Consider the following 26,124-nt stretch of genomic DNA (forward strand, 5'->3'; position numbering starts at 1 on the left):
GCACCCCCTGCTGCAGACCTTTCCGTCCCGAGCAGTACTTCAGTGTCACTTCTGCTGGGGAGTGGAGCAGCTTGCTTCATCTCCCCCGATATCAGATGCCGAAGGGCTGGGTTTCCAGGGGGATCACAGCTGAGTCACCTGACAAAAACGGCTTGCAGCTCCTAGGCGATGTTGCTTTGCTGGTGCTTTTCCCTTCCCCTTTGCCATCCTCAGGCAGGACCTGGCGCTGGAGGCACAGAGCGTGGCTTGTCTGGAGGACCGCAAGGGGCAGGCGATGAGGTGCTGAGCAGCCAGGCCACCTCACCCTGCTCCATGCCAGCAAAACGAAGGCCAAAAAAAAAAAAAAAAAGGGAAGAAAAAACTGCAGTCCTTCCAATCAGGCCTGGTCTCTCCGGGTGTTTCTTAGCCCCAGCGGCCTCCTCTTTGGGCAGCAAAGCCCCAAAAAAAACCCACAACCCTTTGCTGCACGACCTTGACACCCCCAAACCACAAAGCGCCGTGGGTATCTGAGCGCAGGAAGCGCAGGACCTGAAGGGGGTGGGGTGCGCGAGCGGTGCCAGCCCCCCGCAGCTTCCCCCATGGGGTGCTGAGCTGCGAGGGCACCACCTCACGGCCCCGTGAGCGCCAGGAGCGTGACTCAGCCCTGACGCAGGAGGCAGCTGCAGCGCGTCCAGGCAAACCCTCCCGGCCCCGGGGCTGGCACTGACCGTGCTGAAACGGAGCCGGGGCAGGGCTCCTGGCCGCCAGCGGCGGGGCAGTGCCAGGGGCTGGAAGCAGGACGCGCTCCCTGTCAGCTCAGCGAGCCGGGACAGGAAGGCTTTACATAGAAAAGAGCGGTTTTCTGGCCTCCGCTGCTGGTAATGCTTTGCTCAGGCCCTGGGGCTGTTGACTCAGGAGAGAGGCACAAGGCCAGAACAAGCCAGGATGCTTTCACCACGCTGCTGTCAGCCAGGACATCTGCTCCAGCCAAATGTCTCCGCCATCTGCGCGCACGGAAGCTCCCACTTGTGCTCACGTCAGGGAAACACCGAGCCCGACCCAAAACCTGAGCGGTTTTCCATCCCAGTGCTGCCGCGTGCCAGCCTGGCCCTCCCAGCCGGCATCTGGCTCGCGCCGCAGGACAGGACCGAGCTGAAAGCCAGCCGGGGCTTCGCTGCCGCAAGAAAGGTCGCAGAGAGCCAGGTTTTATGCTAAACTTCTTTAACCATCGTCATTACAACCATGTAAAACACAGCATTGAATACTATGTACAGTCTGTTGGGATCAGAGTAGAAAGGAATGATTGACTCCCCCCCCCCCCCCCCAAAAAAAACTTCCTTACAAAAAAAAAAAAAGAAAAAAAAAGCACAGACATAAAAATAGTTTTTCAGTAATAATTATAATACATTAGAAGGAGTCACGGAGGAGGAAGCGTTCCACGCTGTAAACAAGAATAGCAATTCAAATAAAAGCCGATGGTCGCAGGGCTAGCAAAGTGCACGCAGGAGACCCCCACCGGCCTCCAGCTGCCGTGGAAGGACGGGGCCCGTGCCCAGCCCTGGGTGCTGCTGCTCAAAGTGCTCAGTTAGGGAACAAAACGCAGCCCCCGGGGCTTGGCCTGGCCGCCAGGCGGTGGAAGCCATCCCGGGGCTGGCAGGGCACGGAGCTGGGAGCCCTTTCCTGAGTTTGCTCGCGGTCCCACTGGCTTCGCTAGGGGCTTGAGGCTGGTTTGGGAGCCGGGGGCAGGGGCAAAGCGTTGCCACTGCTGCTGCTGAGCTCTTTCCGGCTGCCTGAGGAGGAATTGGAGAGAAAAGGAGGTGGCCTTGTAAAACAGCGCCCTTTTAGGAGCAGCAGGTGCCCTAAGACAGGTCACAGCAGGGAGCAGACCTGCCACATCTGCAACAAGAGGCAGAAAAGCTGCTAAGCTGCCTGCCTGCTGAAGGTGCTCCTCAGACAGGGGTGCAGGCTGGGGAAGAGTTGCCTCGGTGGTGGCAGGGTCAAGTGAGCCAGGCTGAGCCCAGCAGGGGACGTTGTGGGGACGGCCGCTGCTTGCCCCCTACCCCATCCTGCCTTCCTGGTGGAGGGGGCACCGGTGGGAGCAGCGAGCCTGGCCCAAAGGTCCCCGAACCCCGCTGGTGGCTGCCCCCGGCTTGGGGATGTCTGGAGAACCTGCTGCAAGGCTCTGTTACAGCCGGGGGGCTCGGAGGGCAGGGAAACCCCAGTGCTTGGTAGCTTGTGCGGTGGCACTGTGCAGCGCCAGCTCCCTAAAATCAGCTTTTCAACGCGAATACTGCAAAAGGTCGCAGACGTGCACCGGGGCACGCACACCGACGGGCGAGGGCTGTCAGAAACGAGGGGCTCAGGCCTTACCTGCACATAAGCTCACCTCAGCGTGCTCTGAGGACAGAAAGCAAGCTGGGGCAGCCCTCGGCTGCTTCTCCTCGCTTCCCTTGGGGCTGCAGAGGCCAGCGGGGTACGGCTCCTAGCAAAAGGCAATGGGTTCCTGTCCTGAAATACTGCCCAGGTATTGTAACACACGACTGGGTTTCACTGCTGCACAGTTACTGAAGAACATACTCTAACTTAAAACCAGTTTGAGCACCTTTACCCTAAAAATGACCCGTGGTGTCTCAAAAGCCCAACACGGAGCACTGGCACAGCACTTCTCTTCAAAGCGCCTCCCAAACATCAGCTGAAGAGCTAACCCCTCTCCCAGCACCCCCGCGAGGTAGCGCCAGGCTCATCCTGCCCCCCCCCAGAGGGAGGGCAGGCGGGTTTGGAGACTCAGCCGAGGCAGAAGATGGGGTCCCCGACAGAGCAGGGGGTTCAGGAGGAGTTGTGGGCGCTGTGGCCTGGCTGACCACATCCACAGCCGGGGAGCACCTGCTCCTACCTGCTAGCACAAACACACGCGCGCGCACACACACACACACAAACCTGATAACCGCCCCCAAAGGTATTCAGGGGGTGCTTTCTGCTAGGCTTCCAGGCAGGCTTTGGCTCAGGCTACGTTCCTGAAGCAGCCTAAAGGATGAAAACCAGTCTGCGAGGTCTGCTGAGACTTTGAGGGAGCTCGTGCCCGGGTTTGCAGGCCAGCGGTCCCACCTGCTGTCCAAAAGGTGGCATCTGCAGCCACCCCCTTAGGAAAGCAGCAAAAAATACAGCACGTTTGGACTCGAGTTCACTGCCTGCTGCCTTCCTCAAGCCTCCTCCTTGCCTGGAGTGGTGAGGCAGCTGCCGAGGGCTGCAAACACGAGTTCGGCCCCGTTCCTTTGTAGGGTGAGCACCCACAGCCCCCTGGGCTGGGAAGAGCTGCTGGGAAAGAGGAGCTGGAGGCAAGGATCGGCTTGGATCCCGAGTGGTCACGGGGAAGGGGAGGAGATGGACAGGCCACCAGGCCTTCCCCCTGCGTGAAGAGCAAGTGGGAACTCTGGAGCATCATCTCACCCCCTCCGTGCCCAGGTTTTCCTTCCTCAGGCAGCAGTTTCTGGCTAGGCTAAACCAGAAGGGCTGACCCAAGGTTTCTGGGCGACGCGCTCACCTGTCCTAACTTCTACAGCATTTCCACCCTGAAACTTCACCTGCTCAGAGCAGCAGCAGGCTCCAGCTCGGGCACTGGGACTAGCTACCAGCGCACACCTCCAGCAGCTCGCCAGGTTCAGCAGGGCAGCAGCAGACCCTTTGCCCCTTCAGCTGGTTTGAGGCAGCAAGCCTGCTCGCTGCCCCGCACCCCCGAGGGAAAGGCCACTCTGCAGCCTCCCAGCACGCCCGGCTCAACCTTCCCCGCTGTCCTTGCCCCCTCAAGAACTTGAACCGCTGCCGGGGGCACCGCTCGGAGCCCCCCCAGGCCCAGGGGCTCACCTGCCCCGGCTGCTGACGCCTCCCCTCCAGGAGAACATCAGTGGGGGGAGGCGGAAAGGGACCCTCGCCAGGAGTGGCAGGGAATTGCATAGACTGCTGAGCAGGCGTGCCGCGGCCCCATCCCGAGGGCTGCTGCCTCCCGCGGGTCTGGAAAAAGAAATGAAGGTCTATTGCTACAGGAATAGAAACGCCGTTGGCCAGACGGATGGGGCAGTTGGGAGGAAAGCCTCTCTTGCTAAATATTTCGGACTCCGCTGCCTTGTGTCCACAGACCCACCACTAGAGCTCAGGAGACAAGCAGGAGAGTAACAAAGCCCACGAGTTCACCTCCCTGCGCGTCCCGGGGCTTGGCAAGTTCCATCGAGCGACCCGAAATTAAAGCACTTCTGTCCATAGGAAAGAAACCACGGGTGCAAACCAAGACGGAGTTTGTTGGCGGCTCCTGGAGCTCCGGCTGCCCCGGGCTCTCGTACCGAAGCACGGCTCCACGGGCAATGCCGAGGGCATCGCGGGACCAGTGCCGCTCCAGCCCCTCTCCCTCACCTCCCCGCGCGCCCCGCTAAAACGTCACCGATTTGGGCAGCTTTGTGGGGGGAGGAGAGGCTGAGCCGAAGCTGTTCTCGGAGAGGGATTTGGCAACCTGCAGGGATAATTTTGGTTTGGGGCTGAGGGGCGGCCGCAGCGCTTTCAGTGCATTGAACGGTTTCTGGGCGCCCTCCTGGGCAGCCGCTGCCGCCGGGGCGGAGGCGGCAGGAGGCAGCTGGGAGGTGGCAGCCAGGGGCCGGCCGGCCTCGGGCAAGGGCAGCGCCACCTGCTTTCTGTTCAACAAGTCTTGCTCCGTGGCGTGGGCCACGTGCAGGGGAGTGGTGGTTTTTACGACGGCATAGGGGCTGTTCCCCTCGGTTCCCCGCTGGAAGGGGCGCCCCGGGGTCTCCGCCAAGAGGGGCACGCTGCCGCCCGACTGCCTGTGCGGGGGGTGTGCGGCCGAGCCCAGTCCTTCCGCTGCGCCCGCGCCCTGCTGCAGGCTGGCGAGCTCGCCCGTGGACGCAGACTTGGGTACCGAGCTCCTCGAGTCTGTCTGGGTCAGCGGCACCGCTCTGCACTGCTCAGCCTTGGGGAAGTCCTCGTGCTGAGCCGGCAGAGGAGGAGGGAGGGCATCCACTGCCTCCTCTTCCTCCCCGCGCGGGGAAGACGCCTGCTCTACCTCTGGCAGACCACCCGCAGCAGGATTCGGCCGCCTCGGCGAACTGTCTGCGTTGGAAAGCTGCTCGGGTGCCAAAGCCTCCCCAGCTGGCGCAGTCCCGGATGAGGTGCTGGGGTCGTGCAGCGAGTCCACGGAGCCGTGCGGGGAGGGAGCAGGGCTGGGCGACTCGCGCTGGGGCAGAGGCTGCGGGCCTCCAGGCCGTGCCGGTGAGGCAGCTCTGCTCGTGCGGCCGGCGGCGAGCAGCACGGGGCTCTCCTCGTGCTCCCCCCGAGGTCTCCGGGGGTTGCCGTGCGAGGCAGGCTCTCCGCTCACCGCAGCGGCCTCCTGGCCGGTGGGGAAAGCCGGAGCCTCGCCTCTTGGCGGAGGAGGCTGCTGCTGCACGGCCTCCGGAGCCTCCACCTCGCCATCGCGCCGGGGGGGATGCAAGCGTCCGTCGGCCGCTTCAGTGGCGTCGCTGCCCAGCTGCTCGGGAGTCCTGGCGGCCACTGCGGTGCTGGTGGCTGTCCCTCCCGGAGGCCCTCTGTGGGGTGGAGGCTGCGTGGCGTCCCTGTCCGGAGGCCGCTCGCCCAGCAGCCCGTTCTGGCCGTTGGCCGCCGCGTTGGCCTTCACGGCCACCGGGTTGAGGGAGAGCTCCAGGCCCAGGGGTTTGCGTGGGAACTCCTCGGGCTTCGCTGCGTTGGAGGGAGGGGAGACAGAGGAAAGAATAAATGACGTAAAAGAGGGATTAAAATAAAATAAAAGTTGGAATCAAATATGTATATTAACATTAAATGAGAAATAGAGCGCCCCCCCAGCAGCGTCCCGCTCTGCCCCCATCATTCCCAAGGCCCCGTTTCCCCCCGCTAACAGCGGCACCAGGAGGAGCACGCAGCGGGACCAGGGCTAAGGAGAAGGCAGCGGCCGAGCCGAGCTGCTGGCCACCCCTCTCTTGAGGGTCGCAGCCCCCGGAGGCCACGGGGAGATGGCAGCAAGGGGTCGGGGGGCTGGGGGCTCTGCCCACCTGGTGGGGGGAGGTCAAACTTCATCTTGCGCAGCTCGCTCATCGACACCTGCAGCTGCTCGATGACAGCATCGTCCTCATACTGCAGCGAAGCGGCAATTTTCTCCTGCAGAAACTCCCGCAGGTCTTCCAGCGTCATCTTCAGCAAGCGCTCTGGGGAAGGGCACAAAACCCAGCCGGGTGAGAGCAGTGGCACACCCCGGGGCTCTGTTTCGGGAAGCAGAACAAGCTGCTGTGCTCTGGTTTGTCTAGGTCGAAAGTGAAACCCGTCAAGCCAGGGGTTGTGCTGCCCTTTCTGCGCTGGGGTCTGAAGGTGCTGGCCCCTCTCCTGCTGCTGCTCAGGGCTGGGTGTGCTGCCCCTCCCCTCACCCGCCTTCCTGGCGGTGAGAACAGCACAACACAGGGGCTGGTAGGTGATGGGGGAGGCCAGGACACAAGTTTGGGGCCGTTTCTAGAAGTTCTCACCAATGCCTCTAGGAGGAGGAAAAGCTCCACGAGACAGACCCAGACCCAAGAGTTGCCTCCACCCATGCCCGCAGGCAGCGCTGCCGACCCGACCCACGCTGTCTTTGCGAACCAACGCGATGCTTTCAGATTTATTTCGGGGCAGTATGTTCTTAATTCAACGGAAGGAAGGGCAGGGTGGCTGTCTGCAGAAGCAGACTGTCTGCAGTCTGACTGCCTGTCTGCAGGCCCACAAGTCCCCAGTTCGCAGTATCAGCATCTCTCTGTCCCAGTTTTAGGATCTCACAACCTCTCAGGGCTGCAAAGCAAGACCTGGTGGTAGGTGGGAGCAGTTTCTGACTTTCCAGAGAAGCTGGTCAGCTCACCTCGAAGTCCAAAAGGTATCGATAGAAATGTCACTACCTTGACACTATGTATGAAAACCAGGTTTTGGTCATTTTAGAAGCATATCACCCTTCTTTTGACAACTCGATTCCACAATAAACAAGCAATAGCTAAGCTCAGGGTGCCTGCTTGCTTCCAAAAGTAGTTTTGACAGTTGTAAAGGACAGCGAGCTCAGGACCACGCGTTATAATCTGCTTTCTTTTGGGTGCTCCACGCCCACGCAGACTGGTGACAAAGCAAGTTCAGGGTGAGCCACCTCCAGCAGCCCTCGCCTCGCTTTTGCTGTCAAAACTCAAGCTTTCTGAAGGTGGCGACTGCGCAGGAAGACGCTCCAGCTGGAGACAAAAAACTGCCTTTGGATGGCAGCACTGGCTTGGGCTAACCTGAGCTGAGCACCAAACCCTGTCCCCGGGCTGGTGGCTACGTGGCAGCTCATCCCCGTGCTGCCCAAGGGGCTCGCCGCCTCCCCGCCGCGCCGGGCACTTACTTTTGTGCAGCTTGAGAATGGTGTAGGCCATGGCCGTCAGCACCCGCTCTCCTTCCAGGATGTAGATGTCCCAGAGCCGCAAGGTGAGGGTGAAGGGCGTCTGTTCCAAACACAAACAAACCCAGCCCGTTAGCACCAAAGCAGCAGCACTCGGCTACGGGATTGCAACGCAGAGGTTAGCGGCATGGCTACGTCCCCTCGCACCAAAACGTGCACCCCGGTGAGGCATCTGGAACTCGTCTATAATACAAAAACGTATTTTATCATCTAAGGTTTCGGTTTGAAGTTAAACTTCCTGGTTTTTGATGGTTGGACTTAGTGACCTGGAAGGTCTTTTCTAACCTTGGTGATTCCGTGATTCTAAGAAACTCAGGTGGCTGCATTTTGTACAGCTTTCAGTGACAAGAAAGGCAGTGCGCGTCCATGCCTGAGCTCAATCCCAAGAGGAAGAGACTGCCCTCTGTTTTACAGGAGACAGGGAAGCAGAAAATTGGGACTGCGGATGCACAGATGTACTAAATATTAACCAGCCTCCATCTCATGCTCACGTGTGCCAGCACAAGGCTGCCCCTAAAAATAAGGTAGTTTTGGCTTGGGCTTGCCAAATTAGCCTTGGATAAATCAGGGTAATTTTCTCATGCTCTCATATGTCTCCAGTGCACAGCCTGCCCATTTATGTGCAACTGCTGCAGCGCAATTTGTTCGGGTTTGTGCCTCGAGCTCTTCTTCTCCATACACGTTTCCAGAGCCAAAGTGAGGTTAATTGCCTCCGCACGGCCACAGCAGTGCCAGTGGGCAGGAGAAGCAGCTCTCCGAGCTGGGAGGCTCCCGGCACTGCTGTAGGACCAGCTCCCAGCTGCTATTTGCAGTGGGGCTGTCGGAGTTTGCTTGTCATCCACCATGAATGACAGGCAGTTATTCTTAGCTTCTCCCTTGTTGAATTTCCTGCCTTATGAGAGCGTGCATAACATCCCACCTTATATATTATTAAAACCATCTTAAAATTATGATACTTCCTCCCAATTCACTAGTAGAAAAAACAAGCGGGTTCAGCGTGCAAAGAGGTGGCAGAGAAGGACACAGCCCACGGGGTCCTCACCCGGTCGATGAAACACTGCAGGAACCACTTGGTCGTGTAAATCCCCGTTGTCATCTGCTCCTTGTCCTAGGACGAGACAGCAAACAGAGACCCGTGTTTCAGCAGGCAGGCTGTGGGCAGCTCGAGCGATTTGCAGGGCTTACTGGGGGTGGGCTGGGTGATTTATTGACGCTGGGGTCTGGGTGCAGGTTCTGGCTGTGGCTTGTCAGGCTTCTTGCTTCTCACACAAAGGCCCCTGCTTTAAATGCCAGCATCGAAGCCCCGCTCTGGTTCTTTATTCACTGAGTAAAGTCTGCAGCCAGGCTTCAGCCATGCCACAGCCATGGGGAGGGACATCTAAGAGAAGCTTTTCTGGCCTAATCTCCACTCCAGGGATTTACAAAAACCTCACAGGAACCAAACCCATGAGATTACCAGTTGTGTTTCCATAGCAATCCCCAGCCCAGCCTCTCAGAGCACCACAGAAACGAGGAACCCCAGGCATCCCACCGGCAAATCCGCACCTGCACGGCCAAGCCACTGCTCGCTCCCCGCTGCCCCCACCTAGTAACTCCACTTCCCCGGCAGCTACGATTCTGCCAGCGCAGAGGCACCGGAGAGGGAGCTGTGCCTCTTGCCAAGTGTTAAAAAAACAAAATCAGCTGTAGACAGCTGTTCATTAGGGGGAATTGCTTTCTAGGACTGCTACAGAGCACACAGGCGAATCACCGGCATGGACACCCCAGGCAAGCAAATAGTTGTCCCACCTGACAGGGAGCACACTGCGCTCTCCAGCCAGGAAACCACCACTACTGGCACCTACTGGCTACCGGAGTCTCTTAATGAAGGCATTTTTGTGCTTGCTGGCTAGCATTTGAGTTACTCCCATTCTCCCCCCTACCCCCAGTGGCTATAATGAAGTGAAAAGCTGTCCTGGCTCTGTGTCCTTGACACGGCCAAGGCTGGCTCGTAGCACTAAGCAGGAGCTGTTTCAGACGATGGCAATATAAACGGCTTTTCCTGGAGCCATGCCACCGAGCCCCCTGGGAGCATAAGAAGCCTTCAGCAGTCTGGCCACTGAATACCGAATGTCTAAAGCAAATGCAAAGGGGGAGGAGAGGGGGGAAAAAAGGGAGCAGGTGTTGCAAAACAGTCACCGAGCCATTGGACTGCAGTCGGTGCATCCTGCAGACACCCCTCCAGCCACCAGATGGGCTCGTGCCAGCTGCTCGAGAAACACAACTGGACACGGCGAGCCACAGAAACACACAGCACATCTCATGCTGCTCCAGAATCGGGAGGGATTCTCCTGCCTTTCAAGCAGCAAAGCAGGGCAGGGAAGCGTTAAATGAAAGCACTCGGGGCTAATAATTATTCAAGTAAAACTCCAGACATTCCAGCACTGCACTTTGGGCTTCGCATCCGGTCTAGTAAGGCGGTGTGGCCTCACTGCTGTACGCCACGGCTCCTTCTGCTGCAGTCTCTAAGCCCTCCTGCCTGGCTGTGCTCAGGAAGCCTTCCAATTTTAGCAGTCTCTGCACTAATGATAAACAGCAAGCAAACGACAGCCACTCCCCTGAGCAAGATTCATGGGAAAAACAACTTAATAAATGCTTGCCTCTGTGTGGCTGAAGCAGCCATATAGTAAGAAATACGCTTAGTTGTGCATGTATTTGGCAGAACGTTACACTAATTGCTTTGGCATTAAAATGCAACATTAGTATGGGAAGACTGATAACAAAGAGATACCATGTGCTTCTTCAGTTTCGGGAACAGTTTGCTTAAAATCTGCTCATGATGAGCTTGAAATCTCTGCAGCTTTGGGAACCCGGGAATGAAAAAACCTACAGGAGAAAAGATGAGAGGAAAAAATCAGAAGAGCTCTGGGAGCGAGCGGTCACAGGGGCAGCCTGGTTTTGCAGACACACATTCCCTGTGTGTCCGTACCAGTGTGGGTACAACACAAGCTTGCAATCTGGAAGGAGATGCACTTGACAAGCCCCCAGTGCATGCCTTATCAAACCTCCAGCAGGCCATCTAGCCCTGAAATCCCAGGATCACAGATAAAGCAGTGCTTTAGTAAAGAGCATATAAGCATGGCCAGACCCGGAGCAGGCTCTGTCGGCGCTCCTTCACAGAAGCCATCCAGAGTTATCAAACCATAAGGGCTAGCCCTCCACTTCTAAAATGATCCTCTCTGCACAGATGACTTCTAACCACAAGTAAGATCAAAGGAACTTTCATGTGGTTGAAGAAAAATAATACAGCCCGTTTGGTGGAATTGCATCTTCATAAAAACGTAAGGGCACGTAGCTCATGGCGTACAAAAACCAGCACTATGTGGTGCTCTTGGATGTACTTCTGTTAGGCTTTTTAAAAACTTGTAAGCTTAAGTTAATGGATTGCCAAGGGCAAGGCACTTTGGAGGGAAGATATCGCCTCTGCAACAGCGTTAATTACTGAGTATTAGAGGCCGGTGCCGATAAACCACATTCTTTGATGAACCTGTCTGCCTGTAGTGGAGTTCAGCTCTGTACTCTGTTCATGACGGCATATAATTAAGCTTTACCTTGTTTAAAACGAGTACCTAAGGAGAAGCAAGGCTCTCCTGACCAAATTAAACAGCGGCCTCCAGCCTCCTCTCAGCAAGCCTCCATAGGGAGTGTTGCTGCCTGCATCCCTCTCATCCTTACCATGCATTGCGTGCTTCTGGTTGGTCAGCAGCTGTGCCAGTGCCCAAAATGCATCCTCTTCGTTCAAGTACATCAGCAGGATGGCTGCGATCTGACTCATCCCTTGGCAGTAGCTCACCTCCTGCAAGAGCCAAGGGGGCACACGTGCTTGCACGCCACTTGTGGTTCTCCATGCAACCCCGTCAGATCCCAGTGATTTTGTTGCTGGCAAAAAGGTGCACACGAGGAGGACCCAGGGGATGGGGCAGCACGGATCCTGGTCCCCTCCGGACCTGTGCTGTTGACGCTGCTATGCCAGGACGGCTGGGAGCAGCACAGGTTGCCTGTGCCTCCCAGTCCTATTTCAAGGTCTGTCCCATTTCCAGGTCTTTACTGTTTATTCTCAAGTTTACAGTTCCCATATGTCTACGGAGTCTGCCATATGGTCTACAGCGTCCCACCTGCAAGGCTTTAAAATCTCCAGGCGTCTCCACACTATGGTTAAAACCAGCACGCAAAGCACTCCTCCCTTTTTCTCCCAGTCTAAGTCAAGAGCCAAGCTCTGACCCGGGCCTTTGAAAAGCCTTTTGGGTTTGCGTCATCTGCTGAACAGCACCTTTCAAATGTTTATGCAAGATTCTAACGATGCCAAAGAGCCAAAGCTGGGGGGTAAGTTAGCAGGCAGCTGCTTCTGCAGTGGACTGGAGCCAGCCCACCCCACGGCCACCAGCCTCACCGGAGCCTAGTGGTGATGAAAAGAAATGGGCTCGAGCAGCCACAAGCCAGCCCCTTAGTGGTGCCCACAGCTATTTCTGGGAATATGGGAGGGGATGCCCAACAGCACGTGGCTCCAATGCTACCTGGGACTCCTTCAGCCATGGAAGCACTGAAGTAGTTAAAAATTAAATCAATCTGGTAAGCCTTTATCCAGTCAGCAGCACAAGGGAAGGCAGGATCTTTCTTCCTTTGACTGCCACCCTGAGTCACCTGTGCCTCCTGGGGTAGCTGTGACCCCCTGTGGATGGAGGCAGTGCATTCAGCAGCTAATTTAGGACTGTTCTGCTTACTGCTAAAAGTGACTGGTTTGCTGTAACAAACCAGCATTTTCAACAAGGATGCTATTCAGCATATGACAAGTCAGGAACATGATGGGCAGAGAAGCCCTCTGCCAGGAGGGCAGTCTTGTGGAAAGCCAAAGAGCAATTCCTTGTTTTGTACTGGCACTTGCTCAAACCAAATCTGTGAGGCGTCGTTTTACCGGGTGAAAAAACAAACAAGGGAATGAAACTGCTGGGTGAAGAAACCTGCACTTATTCTGCCTGCGAGCCTTGCAGCAGTCTGTACAAACCAGCAGTAGGACTCCAGCTGGGATTGCCACTGCCTGACATATACACACCTGCCAGATCTATAATATACACGTATCAGGACAGTGCTTTTCACTTTAACTGGACTAACTTACTACTTACGGTGTTATAAACAGAGTATGCCGACAAGACGTGGAACAGAGCCTGTTGCCTGGGGAGAAAGAAGAAGGACACTAAAATGAACTACCCACACAAACAGTGCTCAACACACCCCTTCATCAGGTTTGGAGCGGTGGTGGTGGCTTTTTAGTTGTCTGGAAGCCACTGAGGCAGCAAGTGTTTTAATCCCAGGGGGAATGCTGTCACCTTTTTATTAGTAGGTTTTTCCTTTCTCCCTTCCCTCCTTGCTAAGGGAGTCACCAATGAATAGGTATGCAGCGCAGACCTCCTTGCATACCATGCGTCTGCCTAGGTCAGCCACGTGTGGCTCACCCAAGTGACGAAGCCATTTTTCCAAACCTCTCCAAACTCATGCACTGCAGAGACCGTGTACACTGCGTCCTGCTCCGTACGGACCCACCCCACCACCCCAAATCAGGCCTTCTGCAACTGCAGCCCGAGCATATCTGGGGGCTGAGGCACCACAACAGGCTCCAGAAATGGTGCTGAACGTGGTTCAGCGGGGACCTGCCCGAAAAGAGAGACTCAGCAGCTGAACTCAACGCCTGCGGCCCAAGCCTCACCTTGTGCCTGTGGTTTTTGGGGCAGGCAGAGGTGGTTCTGCTCTCCTGTGAGCTGCTCCCAGCCCCAGGGTTGCAGGCCATCCTGGCCAGCTCTCAACCCAGCCCCAATGCAGCCAACTTACCAATACCCATAGAGGTGTTTGAAGCCTCAAAAGCGGTACTCACTTCACTCCGTAGCGATCCCGAAACATGATGTGGTTTCGGAAGGTGCGGTTAACGTCCAGATCTATCTGCTTGATTTCCGAGGACAAGCTCTTTGCTTGTTCTTTCATTTGCTGGAAGGGAGAGGGGCAGACGAGAAGAAGGGGTCAGACCTTGTGTAAGCCTACCACCTCCCACCGGGCAGGAGAAGAAACATCTCCTCACAGCAGAAGCGGCAGCCCGTGAGGTGCAGAGGGGCCGCAGAGCAGTCCGGACAGCGAGCGGTGATCTGCAGGCTGGGGGTGAAGGGACGAGGAGCAGCAACCACAACAGGCCGCAAGCTCGCCTCCCCACCGAGGCAGAGAAGAGGTGGCCGAGCACGACGTGTGTCTGCACAGAGGGACGAGGGCCAGCACGTCTCGCCCGTCCCAAGTGACCCCCGAAGCACGGAGCTGGCACACCCCGCTCACCACACGGCCTGCAGCACTCCCACCGCTGAGGCCTGTGGTGAATGCACCGCAATCAACACCCCCGCTGCCACGGCAACTAGGCCCAAACCTGCCCTCGCTCATCTTCAGACACACACAAGGAGCTTTCAGAGTTGAAAACCTTTACAATTAAATTCCACTGGGAAATTAAATTTACTGGGATTACTGGCGCCCAGCCTGGCACTCTCTCTCAGGGCTATACCGAAGCACCAAGAGCTCTGTCGGCACTGAAGGCGCACACCTGTAGCCAGCATATGGACACATGCGTGCCCACAGCACCAAGTCCCTGAGCTCTTCAGAGGCTTGGTCATAATAAAGTCCAAACCGTTAAGGCTTTGGTTTGTCTGGGAAGTGATCCCTACTTCCCCTGCAGAAGAGAATCCCATTGGGTTGTAAGGAGTTTGTACTGAATCCCGGAAAAGCAGTTCTGGGGTATTGCCTTGCACTGGAGCAATTGTAAGGAACTGGCAGAGTACAGAACAGGAGCTAAACTCAAAACTGAGGATCCCCGCATTCCCCCATGCCAGCTTATCATTTAGAGCAGTGTCACCTGGAGAAAGGACTGAAGCCCACAGAAAAAAAAAAAAAAAGGAAATTTGTACCAAAGCTAGGCCCACCCGAACCAACTGTACACTCAGGAGTCCCAAGATTGGACAAATGGAACATAAGGAAAAATTTCTTTAGCGTGAGGGTGGTCAAAACACTGGAACAGATTTCCTAGCAAGGCGGTTGATGCCCCGTGCCTGTCAGTGTCAAAGAAGCATTTGGACAACACCCTCATCGTTATGCTTTAACTTTTGGCTAGCCCTGATGTGGTCAGGCAGTTTGACTCCATGATCTTTGAAGGTCTCTTCCAGCTGAACTACTCTGCTCTGCGGTGCTCCACGGATAATGCCACCACAGGTCCCCTCACAGCCCTGCGTTTTGCCCTGAGCGGGCAGGCAAGGACCATTTTGGTACTGCTAAGCAAGCCTTTAGGTACTGCTTGTGACCCCACCCTCCTTCTTCAACATCCCCAGGGTTAGGTGCGTGAATACAATACATTTTGTGACTGTTTTCAGGCAGCCTGAGATCCCCCAGCAGGGTAGGGGCAGGGGAGATGAGCAGCAAGCCCAGGGTCAGATCCCCTCCTCACGAGCGCAGGGGACTAAAGGTAACACAGCTGCAGGGACACCTCATCACCCACTCAGAAGCTCCTTTGGATGCTTCCCAGCCTGCCACAAGGGGCCTGCAGGTTGCTGCTCACCTCCCGAGGTGGCCACACCAATGCTGGGAGCACCACAGCTTGTCAGCGGCTGGAGGCCGGGCACAGCTGATGCTCACAGCAGCTGATACTAGGAAATTTAAGTCCGACCTTGAAAGCAACTGTATATGGAGGGATTATTTTGAATTATTGCCTGAACAAGACAAGGCAGGATAAGAAACGTGACAACAGAATGACGATCTGATAAATGCTATCATTTCCCTGCTTTAAATCCTGTGCTCTCTGCATCCCTCCTTGACAGGGTGCGCACCCTGTGCCACTTGAGTTCAGAGTTCCCTGCTGAAGGCCCTCGTTTTCCCCACTAAAACAGCACAGAAGTCTCTCAAAGCCTGAAAAGAAAAGAAAAAAAAACCACCACCCTTATTTTGACATTCTCTTCTTCAAGCCTCCCCATACTTGGCTTGAAAAAGCAACACACCTGCCTGGGAAAGCGAGCGTGTGCCGAGCCACACGTGTGTGTGAGCAGAGCTTCTTGGGCACAGCTGCCAAACGCAAAACCCAGCTATGCTGAGAGGACCCCAATAAAGAGACAGAGAGCAAGGCACCCATAGCTCAGAGGGCAGCTCCTGGGCCAGCTGCTTCCTAAAATGTTGCTAGGTAGGAGGGAGAGGGAGCCACCTGGTTTTACTGGACAGGGTGCCGGGGATCCTCCCCAGAGCAACCTGCAGCCAGCAGGACCCTGCTCTCCCCCAGCAATGGGTCTGCCCCAAGGGGCAGCAGATGCTTTGAGGCCATTGGGATTTTCTTGTGCCCCAGCTCATCCCCAGGGAGATACGGCAGCCTTGGGGCCAGCCCCTGCAGGACAAGGGGCTAAGGCTGACTCTTGGTTCCTTCTGAAAGCAAAATCTCTCTTCCAGGAGGTGCCCCTGACCCTCTTCTGGAGCAAATTAATAGAGCTAATTACTGGCGGCAGGTGGCACCAAAGAGAAGGAGGATTAAGATGAGCTTTTGGGGGGCTGAGTCCAGCAAAGCCTATTAACCCTGAAGCTCCTGCTTATGGCAGACCCCCCTCTCTGGAGCACAGATGAACACTCCTCGTGACTTTCATTTGTTTGCTTTGCTTCCCTGCCTGCACGGCACAGCTTCCCAGGAGGAAGCATGATAAGAACTTGCATGCTGGGAGAGCTTCATTACCCCTGCTTAGTGCAGCGATCCCAGCCCCTGCTCCCTGAGCCCCCTCATGTGAATCCATCCCAGCAGCACTTCGCTATTAACATCCACGCTTGACTGGCTATGATGAGCATTAGCATCACCCTGCTTAACAAGTGCCTGCTGGAAGCGGCACTTAACCTCCTGCCTCCAAAAAGCAGCCACCTCCGCGACAGCCTGCTCCTCGCCCCGCACGTGGCTCCATCACACTCTGCTCACTGTCACAAGAAACTCTGCTGCTTGACCGCCCGGCTGGTGGTGCTGGTGGTGGTGCAGATGCGAGCAGCCAGCCAGCGGGGTGCTGTGCGGGCTGTTAGGGGTGCGCTGAGGTGTGCTCGGTGTGTGCACAGCCCCCCCAGGCAGCCTGCTTGGCCTCTGAGCTACGCCAATGCAAGCTAAATCGTGAAACAGGTTAGGGAAAGAAGCTAGGCAGCGTAAAGCAGCCTAGACATTTGGAGTAAAAAAATAATTAAAAAAAAAATACAGCAAGCCCCATTACTTGAATTGCTGTTCAACACACGCCACAGAAATTGTTTGATACCAAGAAATCCATAGAAAAGTCTGCAGCATGAAGAGCTCTGGTAGGAAGCAGTGCAAGTAGGACTTTGCTCCTATCTGCAGAGGAAACAACGGAAATTGATTTTTAATAGAAACTTTCGAGATAGCACTCTTATAATGACGCCTGAAGATAAAAGACGACACACACCAGCTGCTTCAATCGAGGCTGTTTCAGCTCTTCCTATACACTTCCAGCTGCACATCTAAGTTGTAAACTGCTCAAAAATCCCCCACGGGCTTTAAGATCTGCTCTCGCTTCGCTGTAATTGGCTTTCTTGACTACTGCCCCTTCGCAGGCTGGTTCAAGGCTTCTGACCTTGCTGAAAGCTTCACAATGCCACAAGTGAAGTTTTAAAGCACACAGAGGGGTCCGGGGCACCCGCATCTGGCACCCGCCTGCTTCAAGGTGGTTGTGGCCACTCCGCATCCCTCCTTTTAGCTCAGGGAACCACCACGAGCAGCACCTTCACTTTCTGTCCCCTCTCATTCCCTGAAGATGCAGTAACATCTACAGCACCTTCGCTAGCCGCTTCCAACAGAAGATGTGGAAGCAGCACGCTGAGGAAAGCAGCTGGCCAACAGACCCCTGCCTGACATACGCAAGGATAAAGAGTTTATCCCCCTCTTGTTCTCAGCCCTCGCTAATTTGAAGCCTTTCCTTTCCAGAGGTCTCAGCAGGTCGCTGCAGGGATTCAGCCCCGCCACCACTGCACACCACCTCACTGCCTGTGGGTGAGGACGTGGGGGCTGGGCTCCCCCCATCCCGAAAAGGTTCCTGCTGGGAATCCTCGCACCCCTCCCACCCATCACAGATGGAGACAGAGATACCCACGTCCACCATGAATCCCAACCTGCTCCCGTTGCCCATGCCGGAGCCGTACCTCGTACTTTCCTTCGTTCTCCTTCTTCATCTTCTCGACATCCAGCAGGAGTGACCAGACCTGGCCTCGCACCTGGAGTGGGATGCCCTTGTACACTCGCCGACACATCTGCCAGGAGGAAAACACGTGCAACGTTAGTGTGCTGCAGCTTCCTGGCACGGCGAGGCTGAGCAGCGGAGCAGCTTGGCTGTGCAAGCCTTCGGTCTGAGCTGGCATGGCTCTCACCCTGAGCGACGTAACAACGTGTGTGCTATCCCTGGAGCAAGGATGGGGATCAGGGATGAACATCTGAGCATCCCCCTCCTGCCTCCGTGTGCGCCTTTCATGATTTCACAGATGCCTCTTCCCTTTTTCTTGTCGTAAGGCCCCCCCCCCTCTGAATAGACCATTAAATTTCAATGGGAAACAGAAAAAAAGAGCTTTTGTTCCATCCCTGACTTCTCCCGTTAAAAGAACACTTTAATAAAAAAAAAGCGCCTTACATCTGAATGTTTTCCACGCGTTCATTCATCCCACCCTTGAAATGCCTTGCAGCTGCACTGCAAAGCCAACTGCAGCGTTCCTCCCGGCTCCTGGGGACACGGGGGGGGTGCTGAAGGATGCGCCGCACGTGCCCAGGCTCCAGCCACAGGGGCTCATGTTAGGATATGATGATTTCCTTGGGGCTGGGGGACCCCACAGGACCAGGCGTGCTCATGCGGGCGGAGCACAGCAGGTCCACGTCCCACCAAGCGATCAGTTCATGCTGCCTGGTTTAAACCTATCCGACCTCCTCCAAAATCCCTCTTCTTTTTCCAGGAGGCTGGTGCAAGAGAAGGGCTGGGACGCAAGGGAAAGCATCGAGGCAGGCAACGTCAGCAGCAGGTTTTCTGGTCGTGGTCCTGCAGCTCTGCCTTCCCCCCATCTGCTGCTGCCACCTTTCCTTCCCGGTGCATCTCGCACCATCAGCTTTTTCTCTTCTCACCTGAATTTTTAGCACAGGCCTGGGCACAAGGTTAAAGACCCGCAGCTCTACTCTGTCGCTGCCTGCACTGTGGCACGATGCTCACTGCGTTAGGGGCTGGGCAAAGCACAGCAGGGACGGCTCTTGGCCAAAAGAGCTAGTGTGGGATGAGTGAGGAGGGCTCAGATAGACACAGGCTAGGGGACAGGCAAAGAAACAACCCTATCCTAGTCACAGTAAAGAAGGATGCAAATGTAAAAATGTAATAAATGCAAAGATTTAGGACAGTGAGCCTCGAAGCTTTGCCAGACACCTCTGTCCCCATGGCTCCAGCTCGCATTTGGGTTGAGTTACCTGGGAGTGATTAAATCAGCATGAAAGAGGCTGAGGACGCAAACGAATGTGGTTAGAGGGAGTGCTCCGAAGCCGCACCGGTAAGAAGCGCACCAAGCCCAGCTCCTGCAAGCCTTCGTGACTTTGTGAAGAACAAGATGATGAAGAACAAGATGAGACGGGATCAAGAAAACAGAGTACATACCCATTCAGTTAAAATCATCCCACGATTTATTTATTTTTATTTATTTCCGAAGCGTTAGGAGAGATCAGCTGACAGTTGCCAAGGTAGAGCAAGATGCTCGGCTTGTGGGAAGAAAATTATTTTGTTTTGCATTCTCTGATCTGTTATTGTTGTACTGTAACGAGCGCAGCCCTCACTGGCACGTAGCAACTGTCTCTAATGATTTTCTCTGCATGAGAGTGCAGCAGAAACAACGGAGTTCCAAAACATGCTGCGATGGACCCAAACCGAAATGGCTCTCTGTTATTTATCCGAGGGCTTTCCTCCTCCCCCCGCCTCCAAAAGTGCAAGTGATAAAACCTCAGTGCCGTGAGTCACGCGGAGTAAAAATGAGCAATTTTCCTTCTTCGGGAGACTTGAAAGAAAACAGGGAAGTTATCATTAAAAGAGGCAATTGTGCGGGGAAGGAAGCGCAGGTGATGGGAACCCCCGCTCCATGGGAAAAATGAAGAACCCTCAAGGTCACCACCTCTTGGCTCTAATAAACTGCTCGGTGCTTGCAGCTGGGGAAGGAGGGCCAGGACCACGACCCAAGCAGACAAGCGGCAGCTCAGCAGGAGGAGCAAACACCTTCACGCTTTACAGCTGGAGATGCTGGTGGCTGAAGCCCTTAGAAAGGGCTAGGGGTGGGAGGGCAGCTTTAAAAACAGAATATGCCCATTTCAGCCCGCTTTCAAATTTTGGTGTCTGTCACTTAGCTTCCCAGCCATGTGCACAGCCCACCAGGAAAGGACTGCAGGAGTAATGCCCAAATTTGGGGCAGGCATGGCTAGTTCACTTTCAAGCCTCTCAGTATACTCTCCACATCTCCAACAGCCGGCAGCAGGGGGCAGCCCCCTTTCTCATTTCCTTTAGGGTGGGCACGTACATTTACTACAACAGCCACCTTTGGGAAAGGAAAATGCTGCCTGCCTTCGCTCACTTCAGCATAACGAGGAAGGAAGCCAGAAGTCCTTGTGAGGAAACCCTACAGAGAAGTGAGGGCTAGCTGAGAAGTCCTCCCTTAGGAAGTGTCTCGGCTTCTCCTTGCTGTCAGGGTGGATGGAACTGCTGGGAAAAGGAAGGTGAGAGCCTGAACCCCCCAAGCAGCTGAAAATATAGAATACAGCAGGAAAATATTATTCATTTTTAGCAACAGTCCTCTGGCAAACCCCAGAGGTGGAGCCTTCCACTACCCTAGTGGACACGTGGCAAGGACGATGCAGATGTGATGGCCACGGCAGAGAGGCTTGCTCAATAGCACAAGCCCTGTTCTTCCCTGGGATATTCCTGCTGGCAGCACTGCAGCGGGGGCAAAACCTGACTCGGACTGCCCCTGCCACGCCAAACGTCACCAGGCTGGCCCCAGCAGGAGCGGACTGCTCCCTCCCGGGGGTCTGTGCCCGTCCCTACAGAGCCCTGATTCATCCCAAACCGCCCTGCCGGCACGCACTGGATCAAGCACCCAGCAGCCCAGTGACCTTTAGCAGAGACAAGGCCACGCCTGCGTGCGGAGAGAGGCTTTGTCTAAAAACCTGACGTCTTTGGCCAAAGCCATCCCTCTCCAAAGGTCCTGCTCCCCACAGCCAGCAGCGGCGAGCAGCCTGCAAACGGTGCAGACAGAGGCCACGTCCTCTCCACAGCTCTCAGTCCCACGGGACTGATGCTTCTGGCTGAAATCCCGTTACTCCAGAGCTACGACGAGCAAGTTACCCTGCTGTCGGAGCACACTCAGCACAGCCTTTTTCCCCCTAAACTGTGCTGCCTTAACTGCGCATGCTTACGTAGCACTATCAGGGCATTTCCTAGGATCCTAAACCCAGTCATACGGGTTAAAAGAGCAGGGAAGGGGACACACACCACCCGGTGCTGCACCCCGAGTTAGACGATTTAATACTTTTTCACAGGTTTGGCATACATCAGCTCTGCAGGACCACGTGCTCTTTGCGTGGACTTGTGTATTTTCTCATCGCTTCCTTTGTGGAAGCCAGAAGACAGCACGTAGAGCCAGGGAAAGGCACCGTGACATCAGCCTGACATTCATGCTAGGAACAGCACCGGTGGCACTTGCGTTTCTGCTGAAATTAAATCACACTGCTATACAGCATGTCTGGAACAGCTCCGCAGACAGATCTGACAGGGTGAGAAGCACCAGGAGCCCCAGGGCATTGCTTTTAATTACCGCAATCCGATTTGTTGCTCGTCTCCAAACAGGTTATACCAGGAATGATTTTAGGTGTAGCCGTGCCACCCTGGGCCAGGCAATACACCAGGGCTTCTCCCGCCTTGTTCCCTAGCATCTGCGGCAGCCACAACAGGCAGCCAGCGGCCAGCAGCACACAGGGACGCGCTGCTCAGGGAGCAAAACAGAGCACAGCCGGGGGAGGGCTGTTCTACCACGGCCCTTCTCTCCTCTCCAGGAGAAAGCCTGCAGGTCCTCTTGGGACAGCTTTTGGTCCACACGTGAGAAGTTCAGCAGCTCTCACCCTTCCCAGCTGCGCAGCACGCATTTCACAACAGGCAAGCCGAGGCAACGACCTGAGCCCCACGCAAGTGCTGAGAGATGCTGCAAAACACACCCGCCTGCACGAGGAGCCCAGGGCCCCTCCGCACAGGCTCTATCAAAACGAAGACCAAATATAAGGCTCCTGTCTTCAGCAAGAGGTTTTTTCCCTAAGATGACACCCGAGCCTTTATTAAAATAGCAGGCAGACGGCGTCTTGTGACACTTGGGCTTCTGTCACGGCAGTGAAGTGCTGAAAACAACCGTGAAGATGAGCAGCCATGCAGACGACAGGCTGACTGCTCAGGGAAGGCACAAACCCAACCCGCTGCACATTGCAAAAATCGGACCAAGTGGTTGAAGGGCATTACTGCGCTCCCAGCAGCAGGTTTTCCTTTCTTTGCTGTCCTTCCAAGTCCATTTGTGAGCTGCCGTCAGCTCATGGCAACCTGCATCTCCAAGCAGCTTCTCTGCTCCCACGGAGCATGGGGTGGTGCAGCATCTCTCCTTTAAAAAAAAAGAGGATGCAAACAGCATAGCGGTCCACACAAAGGACGGACGGGGATGGAAAGACATCCAGGTGAAGGATGCAACCTGCTTTTTTTTTTTTTTTTTGAAAGCACTTCTTGTTGTGCCTCCTAGGGTCTTGCTCCCTGCCACTTGGCACCGAGCACCGGGCTGTGTGGCAGCTTGAGGCACTCCCCGGTGGCTACCAGCAGCAGCACAGGCCGGCCTGCGAGCAGTGCCACCGGGCTGCCAGGACCATCAGGACCGAGTCAAAGCTCCTTTATGCTCCCTCCATCCGCTGAGGGGGCTGACACCGACTGCCAGGGCAGCCGGGCTCTAGTCCTCCAGGGGACAATGCCTCTTCTGTGTCCAGGAGTCACGAACCATTTAGGGGCTGGTATAAATAATAACGTCATTTATTCCATGACAAGAGCTCTGCGGTTTTCTGACACAAAGACCTGCAAGAGGCCTGCTGGTAGATGGCTGGTCAGGCACCTCGCGAGCCAAAAACCAAAGAAGCAGCTGGGTGGTGAAAATCCTGCTCGGCTCCTGGGGCCTCCCCTGGGGCTGTACATGGGGCCCGAGTCCCTCGGGACACCCCAAAGGGTGCCATACAGCCAGCAGAGCCCACCACAAGCTGCTGGGCCCCCAGGCTGTAAGGGTTGCTGATGCTGCTGGGAAGCATCCATCTACATGAGCCCAAAGGACTTGGCATCACTTCCTTGGCTGCCTCTTTCCGAGGCTGGCCCCTGGAGAACACGAGGCTCCGAAATCCCACGCGGAAAGGCAGCACGTCCACCTTGCCCTAAGCATACAGCAGGCACAGTGCTCCTGTCCGTGCCCAGCAAGGGTCTGAAGTCTGCCATTAGGTTAAAGAGGTTTCTGCTTTAAGTCTCTTCCCAGAGAGTCTACCTACGTGTGGATTACTAGGAACATCAGGATTACACGGAACATCAGCTGCACCGTACCCCTCACGCCTCCCTTGCGATTCCCAGGTGCTGGAGACACAAACAGCCTGGGGCACGAGGCACCCCCTGCTCTCGCAGGCAGGGCACGCGGACATTTCTGCTGTGCTCCTGCTTGCATAGGTAAGCTAAGTGCAAACACGCAGGCAGCTTTTAGGAAACCATTTTTAATAAGAGTCTCGTGAGAACAAGACATTCCCTCTACCGGTAAACCAGCAAACTCAAGGAAAGACTGAAAATTTTAAAGACTAATGTGTAGAACTAGGCAATGTTTTCCAGTGATCTCTGGTTTCTCCCTCAACTTTTTGAAAGCCTGACTCTAAGGTTGCACCATCACATCCCGCCTCTTTTCCACCTCACCTTGTCACTGTTTCTGTATTTGCCCCATTTCTTCAGCATCTTCAGCCACTTGTCCACGCGTTCAATTTCCTGCTGTTTTTGCTGGTGTAAGGGGGAAGAAGAGACAAATGTAAGAAAAAAGCCCCTGAATGTACTTTCCGAAAGAATAAAACTTCATTCTCTTTAGTTTGAAATTTCTAACAGCTGAACTTTGCATTCAGCTACATGTAAACACCTCTTGCTGGGGCCAGGAATAATCCAGAGGTGTTTGCAGGAGCTGGCAATTTCAACCCCCAGTCATTAAAAATGCAGTGTATAAACAAGGAGACACACAGGCTTAGCAGACAGAAAGCATTTCCAAGAGGAGCAGCCCTTGACAACAAAATCCTTCCAGGTTCAGAGAGCCTCAGACCATTCTGCATCACCTCTGCCAGAAGGCAGGTGGACACGAGACGCTTTAGTCCCAGCTAGCAGGATCCCAGCGGAGAAGCCAAACATCCATAAACCAGGCCCCAAACCGGTCCCTCCGAGGCAAAGTATTTTATTAGATGAACCGAAGCAAAGAGCCGTTACTTGCCACAGAAGCCCACTCACAACCCAAGCACACACAGACATCTCCACTTTCCAGGTGAGCTTTAACCTCCTGCAGCTGTGGCACGGTGCACAGGGAGGCTCGGCTCTATCTCAGAATAAAATGGCTTTTTTTCTGCAAACTGCCCCGCGTCCCTGCAGGAGGACATGCTGCCAGCTCGGGGCAGGGGAGGATGGAGCAGGGTTACCCACAACCACTGCTGTCTTCCCCTGTGCCTTCAGTCCCCTTCTTAAGCTGCAGCCATTCAGCGCCACGCCGCAGCCCAATCGAGGGAAGCTTTTCCCAGGAGGAAAAAATGAGCGAAATGTGCTTTAAAACGTGAAGTTTCAGTGCAGCGTGGAGGAAGGGAGGTGCCTGACACTACAAATAAGAGCTCCAACAAGCGGTCCCGGAGCTGCAGCATGCAGAGTCCCCACCTCTGCTTGTTGCACTCTCGCTTGCACATTTGTTTCCCTAAAAACAAGCTTAGAAGGATCTGAGAACCGCATCAGCAAAGCCGACAGCTCTCACCTTCTCCTCCAAGGCGGTGCGGGTCGGCAGCTCCTGCTCGCTGGAAAAGCAAGGGATGACAAGGTTAGCCTGGGCGTGAGCAGCGTAAGGAGCACCGGGTGCTGCGGGTCCCTCTGCAGGGAGCCACGCACCAGAGCCACGCAGCTCCAGGGCTTCGTGCCTGTCCTACAGCTGTCCATCTGGGCCACAGCCTGCCCGAGGCACCAGCCAGAACCCCGTGGGAGCTGCTGGGGGGATATCAAGCACGGATATTGCTGGAAACCCTGTGCACATTTGGGCATCCATTAAAAAAAGCGGGGGAATTCTGAACAGCAAGTGCTTTGAATCTCCCCTGCTGCAGACAGAACACCCGCTATTCTTACTTCTGTTCTAAATGTGAAAGAAACAGCTCTTTAAACGTTCTCCCCAGCCAAAAGGTGTGCGTTTAATTTTCCTTTGTGCCCTGCTTAGAGCAAGGATTTCCTAAGGGAAGGAAGAATGATCAGATCTCTTCCCTTCCTACACAGCCCTGCATCAGCAGGGGCAAACGCAGGATGATCTCCTTCAAACAAATGCCACAGGCCTCCAAGGAAGTGCACGAGCACCAGCCTGCAGCTTCTGACACCAGGTGACGGGAAACCACTCTTCCCCAAAGAGGACAACAAGCAAAAGGATATCCTGAACCCCCCTTTAAAAAAAAAAAAAAGCTTTCCTACCAAGTGGTTATCTCAAAACCTTTTTTTTTTTTGGCTCACGAAGGTCACCGTGAGCATTTTGAGGCAGTTTTGGAGGGCTCTGAACGTTGCCTTGCAGCAGATTCAAAGCAGCGTGTTTCCAGCGTGGCTGAGGGAGGAGATGCCCCCAGCCTCTCCTCCAGCATCTGGGGCTGACGGAGCCAAGCCACAGAGCAGCCTGGAGCCAGGATGCCGGCCCTGCCACGCTGTGCAGAGGGCACCCCGCACGAGCACGCGTTGGGAGGACAGGAGAGGAGAGCAGGACTTACTGCAGGAACCCAAACCGGTCGGTAACTTTATACAGCGTGAAATCGGCATCTTCCCACGGGTCGATCTCGGCTCCCTCCTGCCTGCCCTGGAAGCAAAAGGGATGCCCGTGAGCCACCCCCAGCAGTGGGAACACCCCAGTGCCCACACCCCGCTCCCCCCCAGCCCCCACATGAGCACAGGGCAACAGGCCTGGAGACTAAAACCTGCTCTAAAGAGAGAAACACAATGCAAGCAGGAGAAAGTCTGCACCATCCAGCTTTGCGGGGGCGTCTCTGCTCCGGGCTGGGACGGGCTGTACCTCGGTGCTGATGGGCACGAGGCAGCCTGGTTTTCACAGAATCGTAGGGGTTGGAAAGGACCTCGAGAGATCATCGGGTCCAATCCCCCTGCCAAAGCAGGTTTTAGGGGCACCAAAGCACTGGAAGCCCAGGAACTTTCAAACTATGGCCTGAGCCAGAGGATAGGATCCACGAGAAAGTCTGGCGACAACGTGAGAGGGGATGTGCGGGCAGGGAGAGACGGGTTATGGTGGAGATGCTTTGGAGCATCCCTGCTTGACCACTTGAT

The 26,124-nt window shown here is 55.4% G+C and overlaps 1 protein-coding gene across 12 annotated transcripts in view; it reads right to left on the minus strand.

The window, feature by feature from the left end:
• Nucleotides 1–1,298: 1,298 nt before the first annotated feature.
• The window catches only part of LOC121070680 (USP6 N-terminal-like protein), an 80,833-nt gene continuing 56,007 nt past the window's right edge, over nt 1,299–26,124 (minus strand). For all 12 annotated transcript variants that reach the window (XM_040558187.1, XM_040558188.1, XM_040558197.1 and 9 more), the window contains 12 exons: nt 25,557–25,642; nt 24,575–24,614; nt 23,494–23,574; nt 17,660–17,767; nt 13,344–13,453; nt 12,598–12,646; nt 11,153–11,273; nt 10,209–10,303; nt 8,481–8,546; nt 7,382–7,481; nt 6,045–6,197; nt 1,299–5,715 (listed from right to left, as the gene is read on the minus strand). In XM_040558187.1, coding sequence (XP_040414121.1) covers nt 4,400–5,715; nt 6,045–6,197; nt 7,382–7,481; nt 8,481–8,546; nt 10,209–10,303; nt 11,153–11,273; nt 12,598–12,646; nt 13,344–13,453; nt 17,660–17,767; nt 23,494–23,574; nt 24,575–24,614; nt 25,557–25,642 — 2,325 coding nt within the window. In that variant the 3' untranslated portion in view covers nt 1,299–4,399. The remainder of the gene's footprint in view (nt 5,716–6,044; nt 6,198–7,381; nt 7,482–8,480; nt 8,547–10,208; nt 10,304–11,152; nt 11,274–12,597; nt 12,647–13,343; nt 13,454–17,659; nt 17,768–23,493; nt 23,575–24,574; nt 24,615–25,556; nt 25,643–26,124) is intronic.

Source organism: Cygnus olor, chromosome 5 (genome assembly GCF_009769625.2).
Source record: "Cygnus olor isolate bCygOlo1 chromosome 5, bCygOlo1.pri.v2, whole genome shotgun sequence".
NCBI lineage: Eukaryota > Metazoa > Chordata > Aves > Anseriformes > Anatidae > Cygnus > Cygnus olor.